We start from the raw sequence: 15,124 nt of genomic DNA on the forward strand, positions 1-15,124 counted from the left end.
TGATCACCATGAGCAGTACACACTATTCCAGCACCTTCCCTCCGAGGCCCGGAGAAACCTGAGAGGGCTTCAGCTGTGGGCAGACAGGTGGGCACCAATCACCGTGGACGACACCGGAAGACAGCCACTTCCTCACTAGCCCCGTCACCGGGAAATCAGTGCCAAGCCTCATCCCTCTTCTCGACTTCCTACATAGAACATCACCGGTATTTGAGAGATCATCCTCCATCGGGGCGGGGATGGGGAGGTCTGAATGCAACCAACCAAAGGGGTTGGCTTCCTAGCAGCCAGTGCAAGAAGGGTCTGACTGTCCTACGGTTCTTAGAAAGCAAGCATTTTAGGGGTGCCTGGGTGGCTCAGTCGGTTAAGTATCCAACTAAGGCTCAGGTCATGATCTATGGATCATGGGATTAAGCTCCGTATCAGGGTCCATGCTGATAGCACGGAGCCTGCTTGGGATTCTTTCTCCTCTCTCTACCCCTCCCCAACCTGTGCGCACACTCTCTCTCAAAACTGAATAGGGGCGCCTGGGTGGCTCGGTCGGTTGAGCGTCCAGCTTTGGCTCAGCATGATCTCATGGTTCGTGAGTTCGAGCCTTGCATCAGGCTCTGTGCTGACTCAGAGCTTGTTTCCTATTCTGTGTCTCCTTCTCTCCTGCCCCTCCTCTGCTCCCACTCTGCCTCTCTCTCTCTCAAAAATAAATAAACATTTAAAAATGTAAGGGGCGCCTGGGTGGCTCAGTCAGTTGAGTGGCCGACTTTGGCTTGGTCATGATCTCAAGGTTCATGGGTTTGAGCCCTGCATCAGGCTCGCTGAGGTCAGCCTGTAAGTGCAGAGCCAGCTTCAGATCCTCCGTTCCTCTCTCTCTGCCCCTCCCCTGCTTGTCACTTGTGTCCTCCCAAAAAATAAACGTTAAAAAAAAAAAAAACAAATGGAGGTGTCCGGTGTTTTGATAACTGCACTCAGGGGTCCCTGCACCTCACTCGCACGTGAGGACTGCGCCTGAGACGGGAAGTAAGAGCCGCTCTGAGGCCGGGTCTGAACGCCCGCTGCTGGCAGGGCTCCAGGGGCCCGTGGCTGGGAGGAGTCAGGCCCGCCTTCGGGGCCCCCTCCCGCTGCTCCCACCCCGGCACTGAGGGCCCTACCTTTCTGGGGTCCTTCCTGTCCTTGGCGCGGCCGGTGTCCTTTCGAGGGCTCAGCGGGCCACCCTTGCCGCAGCGGCTGGGCTTGGTGGCCGCGGGGGCCGCGCTGCTGGGCGCCGGAGCCGCGGCCGAGGCGTCGTGCAGGAAGATGCGCTCGCTGCGCCGCCTTGTCCACAGGTCGTCATCGCTGGCCTCGGGCCCCGCCTCGAAGCCAGGCTCCTTGGCGCCCCGTAGCCTGCGGGCCTTGCGCCCTTTCTCTGCCGCCAGCTTGGCCTTGTCGGGGCCGGCGGGGCCGGGGCCCCGGGCGCTGGGTGCGGGCGCGGCCAGGGAGGGGCCCGGCTCCCCCAGTCCCTTCTTGGGCCGCAGCAGCCCGGCAGGCGACCGCTTCCGCACCTTGACCTCACTCTCCGAGTCCGTGTACTCAAACTCCGTGCCTGGATGTGGACAAGGGCAGTGGCTGTGGACGGGAGCTCCTGGGACCCTTGCTTCCCACCCACCCAGATGCCCTGGCCACCAGCAGAACGCCACCGTCCCACCCTTCCTCCCTCGCTGCCCACGGGAGGCTTCTTGTATCCAGGAGAGGAACAGGGCCCAGAGGAGGAAGACTCACCTGCCACACACCTGTGAGTGGCAGGTCCTGCTGGCCCCGCTGCTGTCCCAAACCCCCCTTGGCTGCCCGGACTCAACTCCCTGGGAATGTGACAGTCCCTGCCCGGGGCCCCCATGAGCTTCCCCACTGCCTCCTGCATGCCCGGTGGGAATCCCAGAAGCCAGGGCAGGCTGGGGAGGGCCCGAGGCCCCTCAAGGGCAGCAGGTCCACGGGAGGCATGCGGAAAGCCCGCGTGAAATCCCCAAGCCGGGTGGGGCCTCTCCTCTACTTCCTGGTGCCTCTTCTCAAGAGCTGGAAGGTCCCTGGCACCCGCTCCTCTTCTAGAGGGCAGGCCTCACCAAACTCAAAGCCCTGGGGCCCAGCTGCCTCCTGTCAGCCGAGGCTCTCCCTTCCAGCAGACACGAGGCCAGCCTTGATCCCAACCCTCGAGCCCCTGGGCTCCCTGAACACAGACCCTCTCCCCAACGCCCCGCTGTGCTCTGTCCCTTCCAACCTCCGGGCCTTTGCTGCTGCTGGTCCCTCTACCTGGGGCACCATTTCTCCCCTGACCTCGACCTGGAAATCGGCGGCCTCCTAGCGGAGAAGACACACGGAGCACCCGGGAAGATCCTCTGTCCACACCTCCATCACCGCAGGCACACACCCCACCGGAGGGGGCTCCCATCCATGTCTGTCTATCTGGTCCCGCCCTGTGCCCCGGAAGCAGATCCCCAGTTTTACTACCGCAGGCCTGACGACCCCTGGGAGGCCGACAGCCTGCCCACAAGGCCTCCTCGGGGAGGCCGGGTCCCATCACCCAACAGATGCAGCCAGGCTGGGAGGGGGCACACTCCGTGGGAGGGACCCACTTGCAAAGCTTAATGATCCCGTTAATTAAGCTTTTGTTAACGGACTTCCCACCGCACAGGGAGGCAGCTGGGGGCTCTCATGGCTGATCAGGGTGCAGGCCATAAAAGGCTGGGGTTCTGCTGCCGGGTTTGACCCACCTGATGACAGCCCCCTGCAGAAAGCCGGAAGGAAACCCCCAGGCAGCGAAACGCTGCAGGTGAGCCGCGTAGGGAGCAGGGCCAGAGAACGGACAGAGCTGCGACGGGCAGCGGACACTTTCAAGCGTGGAGTAAGGTCGGCCCGGGGGACAAATACTCATGAGGCCAGTGGGGCAGCATGAGTGGTGCCCGGGACACAGGAAACGGGCTCTGTGAGGGGACAGGCCTGTCCTCGAGTGGGGACAGGCAGGAAGCCCAGAGAGAGGGGAGGACGTGCCGAGCCCTCACCGCCACACAGGGCCGCGGCAGGGAGCAGAGTCCATGTCTGTGATGCCCACCCAGTGTCCTGTGCTCCTGCCTCCGCCCCCAAGAAATACGGTAACAAGGGAGGAACAGACAACAAAAAGCACAGAAAAGATAAAACAGAAGGGTGAGACCCAAAGAGATTGCAAGTCAAAGGATGGAAAAGATAACCCATCCAAACACTAACCAAAAAGAGCTGAATAAGCATAAATATAAACATCAGACAAAACTGACCTTCCTTAAGACAAAACTTGTTACTAGAGACAAAGGATATATTTACATAATAAATGGTCAACTCACTAGGAAGATGTAACAATTCACAAACACACATGAGCATAATCCAGAAACAGGTAAAAAAGATTATACGCTATGACCAAGGGGGATTTATTCCAGGAATACAAGGTTGGTTCGACGTGTAAGAAAATCAACGTGAGGGTGCCTGGGTGGCTCAGTCGGTTGAGCGTTTGACGCTTGGTTACGGCTCACGTCATGCTCTCACGGTTCACAGGTTCAAGCCCCATGACCAGCTCTGTGCTGACAGTGTGAAGCCTGCTTGGCAATCTGTCTCTCCCTCTATCCCTCTGTCCCCTCCCCTGCTCACTCACCCTCTCGCTCTCTCAAAAATAAATAAATATTTTCAAAAAATCAGTGTAATACACCGTAATGAAGGACAAAAACCACAGGAATACCTCCATAGACGCAGAAGAAGTAACTGACCAAACCTAACGCCCTTTCGTGATAAGATCACTCAAACTGGGAAAAGAAGGAAATTCCTTCCACCTGACAAAGACAGCCATAAAAAAGCCACCAGTAACATCATACCTAATGGTGGCAGAATGAATATTATCAACCCCTATGATCAGAAGACAAAGATACCTGCTCTTGCCACTTCCGTTCAACATTGTACAGAATATTGTAGCCAAGGCAATTAGGCTACAAAAAGAAAGAAAAGGTATACCCATCTGCCGCTCTGTTTGCAGATGACATGATCCTGTATTATAGAAAACACTAAGGAATCTACTAAAAACCTATTAGAACGAACAAATGAGTCCAGCGAGGTCACAGGATACATTTCTATACACTGGCAGTGAACACTCCAAAAAGGAAAAGAATCCATTTACAATAGCATCAGAAAAACAAATACTTAAAACTGAGTTTAACAAAAGGAGTCCTAGAGTTGTACAGTGAAAAGTATGAAAGGTCGTTGACAAAAATTAAAGACACAAATGAGTGGAAAGACATCCCATGTTCCTGGATTAAAAAACTTCCATTGTCAAGATGCCAGCACTCCCCGATTTAGCACCATTCCTAATCAGAATCCCAGGTGGCTTTTTTGTAGCAATTCACAAGCTAATCCCAAAATCCCTATGGAATGCAAAGGACTCTGAGGCACCAAGGCAATCCTGAAAAAGGAGAACAAATATGGAGGACTCCTACTTCCCAATTTCAAAGCTTCCTACAGTAATTCCTCCAGTAATCAAGACAGGACGCTACTGGGCTAAGAACAGACATAGGGATCAATGGACTAGAACTGAGGGTCCAGAAATAATCCTTCATATTTAGGTTCCGCTGATTTTTCACAAGGGCACCAAGAGTGTGCAATGGGAAAAGAACGGACTTCTCAACACATAGGATACTGGGCCAAATGGATCTTCACGTGCAAAGGCCCCTCCATCACTCCATACACAAAAAATCAACTCAAAATGGATCACACACCTAACTGTAAGTCACAAACCATAAAACTCTTCAGTGAAAACAGGACTAGATCTCTGTGACCTTGGGTTAGGCAATACTCGCTTGCATAAACGCCCGAAGTGCAAGTGATCTCTCTGGACTTCGTGCAAATTGGAAACGGTTATTTCAAACAACCCAAGAGAATAAACAGACAACTTACAGAATGGGAGAGAACACTTGCGAAGCACAGTCAGAGTCACAGCCAGAATGTACAAAGAGCTCGTAACAACAAAATGACAACCCAATTAAGAAATAGGGATTTAAATAGGCACCTCTCCAGACATACGGACGGCTGAGCAACATGAAAGGCTGCTCACCGTCATCGGGAGAAATGCATATCAAAACCACAAAACAACGTAAGGACAAGAAGGGGGATGTGAAGAAACCGGAACTCTCACAGGCTGTTGGTGGGAATATAAAATGGTGAGACCACTTTCGAAAACGGTTTGGCAGGTCCTCAAAAGGTTAAACATTAAGTTACCAAATAACCCAGTGATTTTACCCTTAGATTTGGAGCCAGAACAGGGGCGCCTGGGTGGCTCAGTCGGTTAAGCATCCGACTTCAGCTCGGGTCATGATCTCACGGTGCGTGAGTTCGAGCCCCAGGTCGGGCTCTGTGCTGACAGCTCGGAGCCTGGAGCCTGCCTCGGGTTCTGTGTCCCTTCTCTCTCTGACCCTCCCTCTCCCCCCCTCTCAAAAATGAATAAACATTGAAAAAAAAATGTAGCCAGAACTGAAAACATGTCCACACAAAAACATGTACATAAATATTCAGAGCTGCATTATTCACGATAGCCCCCAAACAGAAACAAAAACAAAAGAGTAGAAACAAAATGTGGTATACTCATAAAATGGAGTATTATTTAGACATAAAAAGGTCTGAAGTCACATAAGAAGAAACAGGTCTTTATGAAGGGTCTTTATCTATTAAAGGAGTTGAATCAACAATTAATGACCTTCTAAAACAGAAAATGCCAAGCCCGAATGTGGTCACTGTTGAATTCAACGAAACATTTAAGGAAGAAATTATACCAATTCTCTACTATCTCTTCCAGAGGACAGAGGCAGAAGGGATACTTCCTAACTCATTCTACGAGGCCAGAATTATCCTAATACCAAAACCAGACAGAGAAAACTACACATCAATATCTCCCATAAACATAAATGCGAAATATCAACAAAATATTAGCAAATCAAATCCAGCAATGTATGAAAAAAATTATACGCCACAATCAAGTGAGATTTATCCCAGGTATGCAGGGCTTGTTCAACATTCAGAAATCAAAAACAATTAATGTAGTCCATCACATCAACAGGCTAAAGAAAAATCTCATGATATTAACAGATGCAGGAAAAGCATGTGACAAAATTCAACATACATTCATCATAAAAACTCTCAGTAAAGTAAGCACAGAGGAGAACTTCCTCAACATCTACAAAAACCTTACAGCTAGCATCATATTTACGGGTAAGAAACTATAGAGGCATGGGGCGCCTGGGTGGCTCAGTCGGTCCGACTTCAGCTCAGGTCACGATCTCGCGGTCCGTGAGTTCGAGCCCCGCGTTGGGCTCTGGGCTGATGGCTCAGAGCCTGGGGCCTGCTTCTGATTCTGTGTCTCCCTCTCTCTCTGCCCCTCCCCCATTCATGCTCTGTCTCTCTCTCTGTCTCGAAAATAAATAAATGTTAAAAAAAATAATAAAAAAAAAAAAAGAAACTATAGAGGCTTTTCCACTACGATCAGGAACAAGGCAAGGTTGTCCCCTCTCACCACTCCTTTTCAAGATCATAGAAGTCCTTGCTAATGCAATAAAAAAAAAAAAAAAAAAAAAGGTATATTGATTGGGAAAGAAGAAATAGAACTATCTTTGTTCACGGATGCCATGAGTGAGTATCTATGTAGAAAATCTGAAAGAATACACCCAAAAAATCTCCTGGAATTAATAAGCAATCATAGCAAGGCTGCATTTTACAACCTTCACACACCAAAGTCCATCACTTTCCTACATACTAGCAATGAACAAGTGGAATTTGAAATTTAAGACACAATACTGTTTACATTAGCACTCCCCAAAATGAAATACCTAGGTTAAATCTAACAAAATATGTACAAGAGCTATGGGATGGAAACTACAAAACTCTTCTGAAAGAAATCAAAGAAGGCTTTCCATGTTCATGGATAGGAAGACTTGATATTGTCAAGATGCCAATTCTTCCCATTTTGATCTATAGATTCGATACAATCCCCCCCAGAAGTGGACATCAACATACTAATGCCAAAGTCTATATGGAGAGGCAAGAAACCCAGAATGACCAACTCAACATGGAAGAAGGACAAAGTAAGAAGACAGTACATGACTGCGAGACCTAGTATAAAGCCACAGTAATCCAACGAGATACTGACAAAAGAACAAACAGATCAATGGCAGAGAATGGAACCCCAAAACAGACTCCCATAAATTTAATCACATAATCTTTGACACGGAGTAAAGGCAATACAATGGAGAAAGGAGATGTTCTTTCAACAAATGGTATGGGAACCACTGGAGATCCACACGCAAAAAAGTGAACCTAGACACAGAACTAACGTCTTTACAAAAATTAACCCAAAATGGATCACAGGACTAAATGTAAAATGCAAAACTCAAAAACCCCTAAAAGAAAAGGTAAGAGAAATCCAGATGACCCTGGGTTTGGCAGTGAATTTTCAGATACGACACCCAAAGGACAATCCACAAAAGCTGGGCTTCCCTAAAAGTAGAAATTTCTGGTTTGTGAAAGACACCATAAAGAGAATGAAAAGACAAGCCAGAGACTAGGAGAAAATTTCTGCAAAAGACACACCGGATAAAGGTCCGTTCTCCAAAACAGATAAAGAACTCTTAAAATTCAACACTAAGAAAAGACCCTGATTTTAAAAATGGGTCAAAAATTGGAATAGACATGTCACCAAAGATACAGAGATGGCAAAGAAGCATTCGAAAAGATGTTCCACCTCATGTCACTAGGAATGCAAATTAAAACAACAAAATACCACTACACACCTATTAAAATCTCCAAAATCCAAAACACTAACGCTAAATGCTGGCAAGGTTGACAAATCCTGTTCACCGCTGCTGGGAAGGCAAAACAGCACAGCCACTTTGTAAGACATTCCGGCAATGTCTTACAAAACCGAACGTGTTCCTGCCATACGATCCAGCAATCACGCTCCTTGGTATTTACCCAAAGGGGTTAAAAACTTGCGTCCACACACACAAAACTACACACAGATGATTACAGCAGCTTTAGTCAAAAGCGCCAAACCCTGGAGGCCACCAAGATGTCCTTGAACAGGTGAATGAATAAATAAACGGTGGCCCGTCCAGACAATGGAATATTATTCAAAGGTAAAAGCTAAAAAGAAACAAGCTGTCAAGTCATGAAAAGACACGGAGACACCTTTAAGTGCATAGTATGTGACATTCTAGAGAAGGCAAAACTGTGCAGACATTAAGAGTGTCAGGGATTGCCAGGGTGCGAGGGGAGGAGAGGGATGAATCCAGAGGATTTTTAGGCAGTGAAACTACTCTGCATGACACTCTAATGGTGTTTTTACACCATTACACATGTGCCCAAACCCACAGAATGTACAACACCAGGAGTGAATCCTAATGTAAACTATGAATTCTGGGTGACAGTGATGGGTCCGTGTAGGTTCATCAATGGTAACAAATGCACCACTTTGGTGGGGAATGCCGATGATGGGGGGGAGGCTGTGCGTGGGGCGGGGGTGGGGGGGGTGCATAGCACGTATAGAGGATATCTCTGTACCTTCCTCTCAATTTTGCTACGAACTTAAAACTGCTCTAAAAAAAAAAAAAAAAAAAAGTAGTAAGTGCTGACATATACCATGGATGAACCTTCAGACAATTACACCAACTGAAAGCAGCCAGATACGAAAAGCCACATATGGTATGATTTCATTTATATGAAATGTCCAGGATAGAGAAATCCATAGAAGGCAGAGAATAGTGGTTCAGGGAATAGGGGGAGTGATATGAATAGGTATAGGGTTTCTTGTCGGGGACGGGGGGATAAAAATGTTCTGAAATTAGACAGTGATAATGGTTGCACAGCTCTGTGAATACAAAAAAACCCATCTAATTGTACACTTTAAAGGATGAACTTTAGGGGCGCCTGGGTGGCTCAGTCGGTTGAGCGTCTGACGTCAGCTCAGGTCATGATCTCGCGGTCCGTGAGTTCGAGCCCCGCGTCGAGCTCTGTGCTGACAGCTCAGAGCCTGGAGCCTGTTTCGGATTCTGTGTCTCCCTCTCTCTCTGACCCTCCCCCGTTCATGCTCTGTCTCTCTGTCTCAAAAATAAATAAACGTTAAAAAAAAAAAAATTATAAAAAAAAAAATAAAGGATGAATTTTATGTGATGTGAATTATAGCTCCACAAAGTTGTGATTTAAGGGTAGATTCAAACCTGAGCATGTCAATAATTACATTAAATGTTAAAAAATTAAGCTCTCCAATGAAAAGACAGAGATTACAAAACAGATTGAAAAGGACCCAACTATAAGCTGTCTAAAAGAGACTTTACATATTAAGACAAAGGTAAAATGACTAAATGAGTGGAAAAAGACATACCACACAAAGAGGAAGCATTAACAAAGGTGGAGTGTGGGGCGCCTGGGTGGCTCAGTAGGTTAAGCATCCGACTCTTGATATCGGCTCAGGTCTTGATCTCATGGTCATGAGATAGAACCAAGCCCCACCCACATCTGGTTCCACGATGGGCGTGCAGCCTGCTTAGGATTCTCCCCCTTTCTCTCCCTCTTCCTCTGCCCTCCCATCCTCTGCACACACTCATGGGTGTGCTCTCTCTCTCTCTCAAAATGAAAAAAAAAGGGTAGTGACAGTTTAATATCAGGTAAGAGGGATTTCAAAACAAAATACATTAAGAGATAGAACACTTGGTAATAATAAAAGGATCACTTTAAGAGGAAAACAGGAAGTCATAAACGTACATATGCACCCAATAACAGAGCTTCAAATACATGAAGCAAATGTCCAGAGTTAAATTATAAGAAGAAAATCCTGCAATCCATAGCCAGAGGTTTTATATGTATCTGTAAGCAACTGATAAAACTAGACAACTAGTAAAGACACACAAGATCTTAATACTTTCAATCACATTGACTTGCCTGATAGAACGGAATGACTTACAGAACACTGTGTATAATGATGCCAGAATCACATTCTTTAAGTGCACACGGTACATTTACTAGGAAACACCATATATCCTCAAATTTTAAAAGATTGAAATTATAGGGGCGCCTGGGTGGCTCAGTTGCTTGGGCCTCTGACTTTGGCTCACGTCATGATCTCCCAGTTTGTGAGTTCGAGCCTTGCATCGGGCTCTGTGCTGACAGCTCAGAGCCTGGAGCCTGCTTCGGATTCTGTGTCTCCCTCTCTCTCTGCCCCTCCCCTGCTTGTGCTCACACACACGCGCGTGCGCGCTCTCTCTCTCTCTCTCTCAAAAGATAAATAAACAAACAATAAAGATTGAAATTATATAGAGTACTCTTTCTGACCAAGATGGAATTATGTTAGAAACCAGTAACAAGTAAATAACAAGGTAATGCCCACCATATTTGGAAAATAAATAATACTTGTAAATAATCATTGGATAAAAGTAGAAATCACAAGATAAATTAAGAAAAGTGTTGAACTTGGCACAAAAACAGACACTGAGACCAGTGGAACAGAACAGAGAACCCAGAAATGGACCCACAAACGTATGGCCAACTGGTCTTTGACAAAGCAGGAAGGAATATCCAATGGAAGAAAGACAGTCTCTTCAGCAAGTGGTGCTGGGAAAACTGGACAGCGACATGCAGAAGAATGAGCCTGGGCCACTTTCTTACAGCAGACACAAAAAATAAACTCAAAATGGGTGAAAGACCTCAATGTAAGACAGGAAGCCATCAGAACCCTCGAGGAGAAAGCAGGCAAAAACCTCTTTGCCCTTGGCCACAGCAACTTCTTACTCAACACGTCTCCAGAGGCAAGGGAAACAAAAGTAAAAATGAACTATTGGGACCTCATCAAAATAAAAATCTTCTGCACAGCTGAAGAAACAATCAGCAAAACTAAAAGGAGAAGATATTTGCAAACGACATATCAGATAAAGGGTTAGTATCCAAAATCTATAAAGAACTTACCAAGCTCAACACCCAAAAAACAAATAATCCAGTGAAGAAATGGGCAAAAGACATGAATAGACACTTCTCCAAGGAAAACATCCAGATGGCCAACTGACACGTGAAAAACTGCTCTACATCACTCATCATCAGGGAAATACAAGTCAAAACCACAATGAGATACCACCTCACACCTGTCAGAATGGCTAATATGAACAACTCAGGCAACAACAGATGTTGGCGAGGATATGGAGAGAGAGGATCTCTTTTGACTGCTGGTGGGAATGCAAACTGGAAAAACTGCATGGAGGTTCCTCAAAAGAACTAAAAACAGAGCTACCCTATGACCCAGCAATTGTACTACTTGGTATTTATCCAAGGGATATAGGTGTGCTGTTTCAAAAGGGCACATGCACCCCAATGTTTATAGCAGCACTATCAACAATAGCCAAAGGATGGAAAGAGCCCAAATGTCCATCGATGGATGAATGGATAAAGAAGATGTGGTCTATATATACAATGGAGTATTACTCGGCCATCAAAAAGAATGAAATCTTGCCATTTGCAGCTACGTGGATGGAACCAGAGGGTATTATGCTAAGTGAAATCAGTCAGTCAGAGAAAGACAAAAATCATAGGACTTCACTCATATGAGGACTTTAAGACACAGAACAGATGAACATACGGGCAGGGAAGCAAAAATAATATAAAACCAGGGAGGGGACAAAACAGAAGAGACTCATAAATATGGAGAACAAACTGAGGGTTCCTGGAGGGGCCGTGGGAGTGGGGATGGGCCAACTGGGTAAGGGGCTTTAAGGAATCTACTCCTGAAATCATTGTTGCGCTAAATGCCAACTAATTTGCGTGTAAATTTAAAAAAATAAAATTAACAAAAAAAGAAATGTGTTGAACTGAGTCATACTAAAAACAGGACAACATAAAATGCATGAGATGCAGCTAAAACAGTGTTGAGAGAGAGCTTTACAAGTCTCCACAAAAAAAAAAAGAAGGTCCCAAGTTGATAACCTAAGCTTGCACCTTAAAAATTAGGAAGTGGTTGGCAATTATACCAAGAGTGAACAGGAAGGAAGGAAGGAAATAAAGGGCAGAAATTAATAAAATTGATAATTTCTGGCCACACTGACCAAGAAATAGAGCAGAAATAAGTCATTTGTATCAGCAATGAAGAAGAAAACATCACTACAGACCCCTCAGAGTTTAAAAAAAAAAAAAAAATGGGGTGGGGGCGGCGGGTGGATGATGTGAACTCTGCCAATACATTTGACGACCTGGGTGAAATGCAGAAGCCTGCAGGTTCCAGGATGGCTGGTGCGTTTGGGGGTGAGGCTGGGGGCTGTGGACAGGATGATGGGTGTCTGAGCAGCCACAGCCTAAGGGTGGGGGAGCAGATAGGTAGAATGTGACCAGAGGGCGATGGGGGACCAGTGAGAGGTTCTCAGCAGAGAAGCGGTCTGGTCAAGTGCGACCTTTGAGGAAAAGCCCTCCAGCTGCTTCACCATAAAGAAAACCTGAGCAAGGCAAGCCGGAAGGGAGGCCAGCGCCACTGTCCGGGGGAACCAGGCCCTAAGTTCCCAGGGAGCAACGGCAGGACGTGGGGTGAGAGGGAGTGAGAAGGAGGAGGAAGGAGACTGCGAGGCTGCCCCAGAGATGGGGTCCCAGGGGGCGGTACAGGCCGCAGGAATGAGCCTTTGTCCTGGAGCCTGCAAGAAATGAAGCCAGGGGCAGCTGGGGGAGACCTGGGGGGAGAGCAGGGTGGCAGTACTGTGCCCATGTTCCCTGTCCCGGCCCCTGCCAGGAGGGACTCCCGTGGACCCAGAGAGGGACCAGGAGGGCGGGCCAAGCCCAGGTCAGCACACACACGTGGGACCATCTCAGTCTCCAATGCCCCGGACGCAGGTAAGCCAGGTCCGTGTGGGGATACTTGGCCTAGTGGGAAAGGAGGTGGGCCCAGGAGAAGGTCCCCTGTTTGTCCCAAGAAGGCACGGCTACGACCAGACAAGCAGAGAGGAAGAAGTGGGCCTAGGACAAGGCCTCGCCTCCGGCCGGAGCTCCCGGCCGTCTCCATGTGCCCGCCTGGGCAGCTGGACGGTGAGCCCGGCTAACAGGCACACGGCGCCCGGCAACCCCCTAGGGATGACCTCCTCCGGGCCCCCACCCCAGGCTGCGTGGCCATCTCGCCGACTGAACCGCCTCTAATGCCCAGACAGAAGGGGCTTCCTCTTCCTCCAAACCTCTGCGTGGCCGGCCTGTGCCTCTACCTGTACCTGTGTTTCTCCTATGACACTTAGCCTAGTGCCTCCTCTCTGTCGTGCTTCAGCCTGGGTGTCACCTACCTGGAGTAGCCTCCCCTGGGCTGCTCCAGCCCCCCAGGGAGCATATCTGAGGCCTCTGTGCTTCCCGGAACGGCCCGTCCCCGGACGCCTGAAGCAGACGGGGCCAGGCTACATACGTCCGTCAGGTGCACATACAATGAAGGTCACCTGCAGAGCTCTGGCGACCCCTCCTGGGGCGGGCCGGGCCCACGTCACCAGGACCACTCTGCTCAGGATGGGGGCCCACGAGGCAGGGCTCCACTGGCCCCCCAGCTCTGCTTCTAGCCTCCCCCGAGCCTTGGTTTCCTGTCCGAAGGACGGGGCAGCGGCGTCCCTCCAAGTCCACCTGCCGGTACTTACCCATCAGGTTCTGCCGCTCTTCCTTCTTCCGGGCCTTCTGCTTGGCCTCCAGCTGCACCACCGAGAGGGACGGCCCCACTGTGGGGCTGGGGAGGGCACTGGCCGCAAAGCGGGCCAGCAGGCCCAGCCCGCTCTCCTCCAGGCCTGGCGACAGGGCCCGTTCCCGGGGCCCCAGCCTATAGCCGCCGGCAGCCTCGTCCTCCTCCTCCTCCAGCTCATCCTCCTCGTCCTCCTCCTCGGAGCTCTCATCTGGTGCAGAAAACAGGGGGCGAGTCAGAGCCTTGGCCCGGGTGGGTACCACCCCCCACCGCCCCTGCTCGGCCGGGGCACCAGCGAGGGATGCCACAGCTCCAGCCTAGCTCCTCACTCCTCACCGGCCGGGGGTGGTCCAATACCAGCCCACAAGTCCCCCCGATGGCCCAGTGACCCCATCACAGCAAGCCCAAGACATGGGCATCCCGGACAGCCCAGAGGTGGGCAGCGGCCTTGGGAATCAGAGGGTTTCTGTAAGGGGAACACCACATGCACCTGTGCTGTGGGGAGGGGGACAGACACACGGACAAGGACTGGAGACAGCTCTCTCCACCGTCTCACGCACGCGCGCGCGCACACACACACACACACACACACACACACACACACACGCCCCGACATACAACATGGAGGCTGAGAAAAGAGGCAGGAGAGAAGGAAAGAGGAGGCCAGGGAGGGACAGAAAGGAGGCGGGAGAGGGCCCTGGGGACTCAGGCGCCTGGGGGTCTGGGGCTGGTGGTGAGAACGTGGAGTTTGATCTCCTCTTGGGGGAGTGGAAACCCCCTGGGTTGTAGCCCTGAGCAGACGCTGGGATCCAAACTTGACTTCCAAGGATCCCCCTGAGCCAACAAGCCTGGGGCAAATCTCAGCCCTCCGTGAGCACCTATTGTCTCATCTGTGGCAAGGGATGGTCTCCCCAGCGCCCCCCCTCCCCCAGGTAAGGGGAGGCTCCCAATATATAGGAGAAAGCACTTCGCAGGCTCAACAAGCATCAAACAAACAGGGCAAGCCTGTTGAGCAGAAAGAAGCCACTGTCCCCAAGGCCAAGGGAGCCACAAGCTGGCTATGCCTCACGACCCATGGGGAGCCGGGAAGGGAGAAGCACCCAGGTCAGCCCACTCTACACCAGGAGACGGAGACTCGGTGCGGCCAAGTGCTCAGGCAGGACTCAAACCCAGGGCTGCCTGGCTGTCTTGCCACCCAGAATCTCCTGGAAAGAATCTGAAGGAGCTTCAGCCTGTGTCTCCAGCTGGTGAACAGAGATGTACTTCTCCATGGGAAGCGGCCTCCCGCCTGGGAACCTGCAGCCCTGAGCCCAGCTCGGGCCACGGGAACAAAGGCGGGGCAGGTGGCAGGCTGGCAGGCAGGGCAGGAAAGGCAGTGCTCCCTGCACATGAACCGAGCCCTCCAAGAGACTGTAGGCAGGTAACGAG

General features: G+C 49.8%; 1 protein-coding gene across 6 annotated transcripts in view; it reads right to left on the reverse strand.

Moving 5' to 3' along the window:
* The window catches only part of TNRC18 (trinucleotide repeat containing 18), an 87,749-nt gene that overhangs the window by 16,052 nt on the left and 56,573 nt on the right, over positions 1 to 15,124 (reverse strand). For all 6 annotated transcript variants that reach the window (XM_078440015.2, XM_078440014.2, XM_078440011.2 and 3 more), the window contains 2 exons: positions 13,659 to 13,907; positions 1,146 to 1,576 (listed from right to left, as the gene is read on the reverse strand). In XM_078440015.2, coding sequence (XP_078296141.2) covers positions 1,146 to 1,576; positions 13,659 to 13,907 — 680 coding nt within the window. The remainder of the gene's footprint in view (positions 1 to 1,145; positions 1,577 to 13,658; positions 13,908 to 15,124) is intronic.

Source organism: Panthera onca, chromosome E3 (genome assembly GCF_046562875.1).
Source record: "Panthera onca isolate mPanOnc1 chromosome E3, mPanOnc1 haplotype 2, whole genome shotgun sequence".
NCBI lineage: Eukaryota > Metazoa > Chordata > Mammalia > Carnivora > Felidae > Panthera > Panthera onca.